The following is a 7801-nucleotide window of genomic DNA, read 5'->3' as shown; positions in this document are numbered from 1 at the left end:
TCAATTAAGAGTATACCCTGGAAACCACTCCCCATCTGTTCTTCCTCTTTCATTAGTGTTTCATCACTTACATCTAGATTATAGTCCATTGCGTATAATAGCCATTTCATATTTGAACACTCTTCTATAGATGAATATTCAGGCTGTCTCCTCACTTTTGCAGTTACAAACAAGGATGCAACAAATAATCTATGCACATGCATTTTCTTTTGTTGGAGGTATATCTTCAGGGTACAATCCTAATAGTGGGATTGTTAAATCAAAAGAAATCTGTTTTTTGTGAATATCTAGTGTCCCTCCATAAGGGTTGTACCAATTTGCTTTGTACCATCAGCAATGCATGAGGTGCCTATTACCCCAGAGCCTCACCAACAGAATATGTAGTCATACTTTCTGATTATTTGCCTATCTAGTGAGATGTGTTTTCTGTGTAGCTTTAATTTGCATTTCTCTAATTATGAATGAGGCTGAACTTCTTTTCCTATGCTTCAAGATCTAATTTATTTATTTGTGAATTATATCCTTTGTCCACTTTCCTGTTGGATTTTTGGTATTTTTTTCTTCTTAATCCTAAGAGTTCTTCACATATCAGGGATATTATGTTGCAAGTGTTTTCTTTCAGTTTGTCAACTGCTTTTGCCCTTGTTTGTAGTGATGTTCCCCCATTGGAAAAGTTCTTTTGTTACTTTTTTTTTTTTTAAGATTTTATTTATTTGACAGAGAGAGACACAGAGAGAAAGGGAACACAAGCAGAGGGAGTGGGAGAGGGAGAAGCAGGCTTCCTGTGGAGCAGGGAGCCCGATGCGGGGCTCGATCCAGGACCCTGGGATCATGACCTGAGCCGAAGGCAGACACTTAACGACTGAGCCACCCAGGTGCCCCTGTTACATTTTTATATAGTCAAATTGATTAACTTTTCTTATTTCATCCGGATTTTTTTTTTAAAGATTTTATTTATTTATTTGACAGAGAGAGAGACAGTGAGAGAGGGAACACAAGCAGGGGGAGTGGGAGAGGGAGAAGCAGGCCTCCCGCGGAGCAGGGAGCCCGATGCGGGGCTTGATCCAGGACCCTGGGATCACGACCTGAGCCGAAGGCAGACGCTTAACGACTGAGCCACCCAGGCGCCCCTCATCGGATTTTAAGTCAGAAAATTTCCCAGCCACCAGGTCAAAGAGGCATTCATCTACGTGTTTCTGTAGTATTCGTATGGTTTCATTTTTTACTTTTTGGATCCCTGATCTGTTTGTTCATTCTTTTTTTTTTTAAAGATTTATTTATTTATTTGAGAGAGCGAGAATGAGAGAGAGTACATGAGAGGGAGGAGGGTCAGAGGGAGAAGCAGGCTCCCCGCTGAGCAGGGAGCCCTATGCGGGACTCGATCCCGGGACTCCAGGATCATGACCCGAGCCGAAGGCAGTTGCTTAACCAACTGAGCCACCCAGGCGCCCTGTTTGTTCATTCTTATGTATGCTGTGAGGCATGGATCTAATTTTATCTTTTTCCAAATGATTAACCAGTTGTCTTGCACCATTAAAAAAAAAACAAGACAAAACTCTGGGCTTTCTATCTTATTCCACAGGTCTAACTACTGCACTGATTTAATCACAGAAGCTTTATAGTCTCCTCTTTGCAGTTTTCTCTTTTTAAAGAAATATTTTCCTGGGTATTCTTGCATGCAGTTATTCTAAAGCACATATTTAAATGAAATTTTAATGACAAAATTTGATACTCTCAAGTGTCAAAATGAAAATACCAGAAGCAGAGTTTCCCGAGATGTAAAGCATCTTGGAAGTAGAGAGGCTTGGCTGGGCCTCATCCCTTGAGGTCATCTTGTTGCATCTGGCTGTACTTTGATGAACGTTTGGTTACACCCACTGAAAATTGATCTAAGAGAGTTGCTCTGAGCGTCGCTTTTTCTCCTTGTACAGTTCCCTGTAGCAGTTTATTGCATCATTGATTGCTTTTGAAACTTGCAGTTTCCACTCGTCATCAGGGCTGTTACTGGTAAGGACTTGCAAGCCTGCCTCAAAATGTGAGAAGGCTGCTGACAGCTCTCCTGTGGTTAATTGGCGCAGGGCAGGTGGAACATCTTCACTCTCCTGCTCTCCTGCAGGCTCCTGTTCCAGCTGCATCAGCTCCTCATTTGAGAGATCTTCCTCGTGGGACCTCAGCAACTGGTCCACATCAGCTTCTACAACCTCTTCAAAAGCCACATTCTTGGCAAGGGTCACAATATTTTGTTGAAGCTGTGCAATGTTATCTGTTTGGGAAACAGTCTGGAACTGAACACACTCTGGCCAAATCTTCTTCCACACACTGTTCATTGTTTCTGGTCTGAGCTCCTCCCAAGCTACTGCAATGTTGTCTACAGCATCCATGATGCTGTAGTTTCTCCAAAACTCCCTGATCATGGCTGTATCCTCTCCATCTGTTGCTTCTAGGATGTGCTCAAAAGTTCTTCTCACATAATGAGCTTTGAAGGTAGAGGTTATGCCTTGACCCATGGGCTGGACTGAGTCAGCTGTACCGTCATGAAGATATTCTACTCTGACATTATCAGACAGATCACTCAGATTTACTGGGTGGCATGGTGCACCGTCTAGGATGAGCAACGCTTTGTTGGTGAGATGATTTTGGGCACAGTATTTTTCAACAGCAGGGCAAAAGAAGTATGTGAACCACTCCTGAAAGATGCTCCTGGTTGCCCATGCCTTTTTGTTTGAGCGCCAAATCACAGGCAAATTGGGCTTGGAGTACCCTTGCAGAGCCTTGGGATTTTCCAAGTGGTACACCAATAAGGGCTTCAACTTAAAGTCCCCAGCTGCATTACCACCAAGAAGCAGCATCAGGCGATCTTTGGAAGATTTAAAGCCTGGCTCAGCTTGCTCTTCCACAGAAATAAACATTCCCCCAGGCATTCTCTTCCAGTAAAGCCCTGTCTCATCTACATTAAAAACTTGCTGAGGGGCGTACTCACCTTCCTCAATGATGCTTCTCAGCACTTCTGGATATACATCCTTGTTTCCAGAAGCTGTGCTGTTCATCTTGAAGTGGGGCAAACGATGGCGCTCCTTGAATCTCACAAACCACCCTTTACTTGCACTAAACTTTTCTGTTTGAGAGCTTCCGCCTCTTTCACGCTGTAGGTCATCAAACAAACTCTTAGCCTTCTCCTGAATAATGGTGACACTCAGGGGCACGTTTCGCTGGCTCTGGTCTTCAAGCCACACATGCAGCAGGCGCTCCATGGTCTCCATGACTGCACTGCGATGGCGAGTCAAGCGGGAGGCTCTCAAGGGAGTAGCTATTTGTGAATTTGCTTTGATTTTTTCTTTATTATCTCGGATTGTAGCCACTGTAGAAACAGCGAGGCCTAAGGCTTTTGCGATCTGGCTGAGCTTTTCACCCACTTCAAATCGTCTTAACACTTCCAATTTTATGTCGAGGGTAATTGCTTTCCGTTCCCTTTTGGCACTTGGGAAGACTGCTGCATTCAGGGACCTCTTCCCAGGCATCTTTGCCTCCAAAATGTAGTAAAACCACAGCAGTCTCACGTGCGAGATGGCCCACGGCTACTCTGTGCTCCCTCGCAAAACACGGGAGAGAAAATGTGGCTGCCAGGAGGTGCAGGCCGGAGGCCTGAAAAGGTCAGCAAAGGCCGGCCGGCCCCGCTGTCGCAGAAACCGGCTCGTTCCTGCTCGACTGGAAGGCAGGCAGCGTGGGCCCCCGGTGTCAGAGCGTCCGACGCCCGGACAGCACCTCTGCAGGAACATTACAGCCGGCGCGGGTTTCTGTGACCCAGAAAACAAGGCCGTGAAAGGGAATAATGCTGCCCGGTACACCCCGAGTCAGTGCCTTCGTTCGCGACGGACACGGAAGCAGCCGTCCAGCCGGGAAGGCCGCTCCCGAGGGGCGCCGGCGGCGGCGGCCGCGGAGGGGGGCGGGGGGGGCTGGCGTGCGCTCCCGCGAGCCGCTTCCTACGGAGGACCCGGGAAGTATGTGTCCTCGGGGGTGCCCGACTTAAAATCAGTCGACAGAGCATCTGGGCCCCGAGCCGGTCGCTGGGGTTTCTGTGCTCCACCGCCTGGGTGAGAGAAGACAGGGCGCACGTTCCGATCCTTAAAAAGTCAGGTGATAGGGTCGACACCCACGGACGGGCCCCGAGCCGGCTCCGTGTCCCCAGTGCGCACGCGCGAGGTCTCCGAGCGCGCGGGGACCGGCTCGGGGGTGTGGCGCTCTCCTGCGCCTGCGCGCGCTCGAGCGGCGCGAGGTCGCGGACCGGGACTGTCTCAGCGGCGGGTCGCGGCTGCCGGCGGCCGGGCCGCTCGCCATGCTGTGGAGATGCGGCGGTGGCCCAAGAGGCGGCAGGACGGCCAGGACAGGCGTAAGAGCCCCCGCCGGAACAGCCCGGCAGGTGAGCGGGGAGGTTCTGCCCGCCGGCGTTCCGGGGCGGGGGCGGGGGCTGCGCTCGACGCCGCGGTGACGCCCTCCGGCTGCGCCGGATGTCACGGGCTAGGGGCGGGGGGAACGGAGGAACGGGGCTTGGCGGTGGCGACCGCCGCGTTGCCCGCCCGGCGGCCGCCTTGTAAGTCTGAAGCCGGTCCTGCAGGGAGGCGCTGGTTTTTTTTTTGTTTGTTTGTTTTGTTTTTTTAAAGATTTTATTTATTTATTTTAGAGAGAGAATGAGAGAGAGCATGAGAGGGGGGAAGGTCAGAGGGCGAAGCAGGCTCCCCGCCGAGCAGGGAGCCCGACGCGGGACTCGATCCCGGGACTCCAGGATCACGACCCGAGCCGAAGGCAGACGCTTAATGACTGAGCCACCCAGGTGCCCCCAAAGACTTTTTTTTTTTAAAGATTTTAATTATTTATTTGAGACAGAGAGAATGAGAGAGAGCACGAGAGGGAAGCGGGTCAGAGGGAGAAGCAGACTCCCTGCCGAGCAGGGAGCCCGATGCGGGACTCGATCCCGGGACTCCAGGATCACGACCCGAGCCGAAGGCAGTGGCCCAACCAACTGAGCCACCCAGGCGCCCCGGAAAGCTCTGTTTTATAGAAGAGCTGATGTAAGACCAGAACTGGCCAGGGGCTTCCCTCACCTTGCAGTTAACGTCCGTCCTGCTCCAGTGCCTTCACTTCTAAATACTTACGTGCTGTATGCCTTCCCTGGGGCTAGATAGTATGAAATAGAATTCCGTATTTTAACGTTGTTCTATTTCTTTTTTTTTTTTTTTAAGATTTATTTATTTTAGGGGCGCCTGGGTGGCTCAGTTGGTTAACCGTCTGCCTTCAGCTCAGGTCATAACCCCAGCGTTCTGGGATCGAGCCCCCCATCCGGCTCCCTGCTCCGCGGGGAGTCTGCTTCTCGTTCTCCCTCTGCTCCCCTGTCCCTGTTCTCTCTCTCTATCTCAAATAAGTAGATAAAATCTTAAAAAAAAAAAAAGAATTATTTATTTTAGAGAGAGCAAGAACAGGGGGAGAGGTAGAGGGAGAGACTCTTCAAGGAGATGCCCCGCTGAGTGAGGAGGTTGAGGCAGGGCTCCCATCTCAGGATCCATGAGATTATGACCTGAGCCGAAACCGAGAGTTGATTGCTCTGCCACTGAGCCACAGGTGCCCCTGTTCTGCTTCTGAATTGATTGATACATCGCAGGAGGCAGTGAGCCCATTGACTTAATTTTTTTCTAATGCACAAATGTGGAGTTTCTGAATTTTGATCCAAGAAAAGTTTCGTGGTTTTCAGACAGTAGTGAAAGAGGAAGAAGGATTTCATGGATTCATCTTCTGTCCTTAGTAATGAGCTTTTCTCTTTCATCCCTATTCATTTTGGAGATGTTGCGAGTCAGTTTGTTTCTAGAAATACCAGCGAAAACAGAGCCTTTTGCCTGTGGCATCTCAGCATTGCAGAGGGCTGTTCTGGTTATTAACACACAGTGGAAGTCAGTAACTGATGTACAGCGCAAGTGTGTCACGAGCCACTGAACTTCCGTGGACCTCGGTGGTTTTAGTTATGAAGGAACTTGGATGATCTTTGAGTTTCTTTCCCCAGACTGGGTCATTCTTTTTTGAGGATCAACAAGCTGGAGATATCATGGTGAATAGGATGCCTCATGGGCTGCTCTGCTTTATTTGCAGACTGAAGAGGGAGGGCATGCAAGAACTGGAGAAGTAGTCACAATCTGCTTTACAGTTAAAAGATGTACCCTCAAGGGAAGCTTATGTTCCGGAGCTTTCCATGCAGTTATTTTCTAATTCGGTGATCTTGCTGCACTGTCCCTGCCATGCAAGAGGAGAACCAGACAACAAGCAAGTCATGGCATGTTAGGTGGTTAAATGAGGTATGAAGGAAAAGGAAGCAGAACAGGGAAGTAGAAAACAAAGAGAAGGGAATGGAGAGGGGTAAATGCCATGTTATTTTAGGTGGGATAGGTGAGTGGTGGGGCAAGTGAGCCATGGAGCAGAAGCTTGCTAGCAGATTGAATAGCCAATGCCTGCTGGGTTTGCATTTGTGTGAGTCTGAGACACCAGGGTAACCTGACTGATGATCTAACTGGAAGAGAAGGACAGTGGAAGAGGACAGTCTGAGACACCAGGGTAACCTGACTGATGATTTAACTGGAAGAGAAGGACAGTGACCGATTTATTTATTTATTTTTAAAGATTTATTTATTTATTTGACAGAGAGAGACACAGCGAGAGAGAGAACACAAGCAGGGGGAGTGGGAGAGGGAGAAGCAGACTTCCCGCTGAGCAGAGAGCCCGATGTGGGGCTCGATCCCAGGGCCCTGGGACCATGACCCGAGCTGAAGGCAGATGCTTAACGACCAAGCCACCCAGGCGCCCCATGCAAAGACCAATTTAAAAAGGTCATCTGAACAGAACAGCAAGAACAGATGGTAGACTGTGTCCCCGAGAGCTGCATCTGACCTAATGTGGTCCCCTAACCCAAATCAGAAAAGCATTAAGTCATGAATTGAAATAAAGGAGTTGGTATTTTATCAAGTTTTGAAGGCCTGAACGGCAGTACTTAGCACCTCCAGGGCTGTAGAAACCCTGGGGGGTTTGGTTTCTCCTCATACACCTCCAGCTCCGGCTTGTCTTGCTTCAGGCACTCACCTCTCTAAACTTTCCACTTCTGCAGTGGGCCTAGTAGCACCTGCCTTCGTAGGACAGATGGCGAGGACTGGAGGAGGTGGCAGAGGAGCACCCACCCAGCCGGTCACCACCTCTGTTCTTCTTTGTCTAGATTTCCCGTTAGAGTAACATGCCTTCATGGTTTCATGATTCCTTCTGCATCAGGCTCTGGTCCTGTTGTGCGCAGTGACTTGCTGCTGCAGGCAGTTTTGTTCATGGTGCAGAAGTTGCAGTGGCCTCATCACCCTTATTCGCTGCATCTCCTTTCTAATCTTCCCTGTTTGGATTTCTCCCGGGTTTTTGTTTTTTTGTGGGTTTTTTTTTCTCCAGATTTTATTTATTTGTTTATTTATTTAGAGAGTGAGTGGGAGGAGGGGCAGAGGGAGAGAGAATCCCAAGCAGACTCCATGCTGAGTGCGGATGTGGGGCTCAGTCGCGTGACCCTGGGATCATGACCTGAGCCGAAATCAAGAGTCAGACACTTAACCAACTGAGCCACCCAGGTGCCCCTTTCTTGTGCTTGTTTTTGTCCTAAGGGCTTTTGACCTCTAATAGTGAAAAACTTAAGTTGTTCTGCCCTTAACTGATGTTAAATATTGTTAGTTTATGGTAAAAATAGGCATTTTCCTCTTCGAGGATTGAAGAAAATACAGGATCTGGAAAAGTG

General features: G+C 49.0%; 2 protein-coding genes across 19 annotated transcripts in view; one reads left to right on the top strand and one right to left on the bottom strand.

Annotated features, from left to right (window-relative positions):
- Positions 1–1253: 1253 nt before the first annotated feature.
- On the bottom strand, positions 1254–4182 carry LOC123855137 (tigger transposable element-derived protein 1-like). Its single transcript, XM_045890501.3, has one exon. It carries the CDS (start codon positions 3516–3518, stop codon positions 1890–1892), a length of 1629 nt encoding a protein of 542 aa, XP_045746457.1. The 5' UTR covers positions 3519–4182; the 3' UTR covers positions 1254–1889.
- Positions 4183–4195: 13 nt separating this feature from the next.
- The window catches only part of GAS8 (growth arrest specific 8), a 57950-nt gene continuing 54344 nt past the window's right edge, over positions 4196–7801 (top strand). For 4 of the 18 annotated variants that reach the window (XM_064580950.1, XM_064580948.1, XM_064580944.1 and 1 more), the window contains exons 1-2: positions 4290–4417; positions 4679–4828. Coding sequence is in view for 1 of the 18 variants with exons in the window: in XM_054511195.2 (XP_054367170.1) it covers positions 4345–4417 (73 nt within the window). In the remaining 17 variants the exon portion in view is untranslated. Of the gene's footprint in view, positions 4418–4501; positions 4589–4678; positions 4829–5472; positions 6339–7801 lie in introns of those variants that run through there. The other 14 variants (XM_064580951.1, XM_064580949.1, XM_064580943.1 and 11 more) reach the window with 8 other exon arrangements.

The sequence above is a fragment of the Mirounga angustirostris genome, unplaced genomic scaffold (assembly GCF_029215605.1).
Source record: "Mirounga angustirostris isolate CCGP_5_RB_7025 unplaced genomic scaffold, mMirAng1.0.hap1 SCAF_16, whole genome shotgun sequence".
In the NCBI taxonomy this organism is placed as follows: Eukaryota; Metazoa; Chordata; class Mammalia; order Carnivora; family Phocidae; genus Mirounga; species Mirounga angustirostris.
Note: the sequence above shows the minus strand (reverse complement) of the source record. Positions and strands in the feature narration are given on the sequence as shown.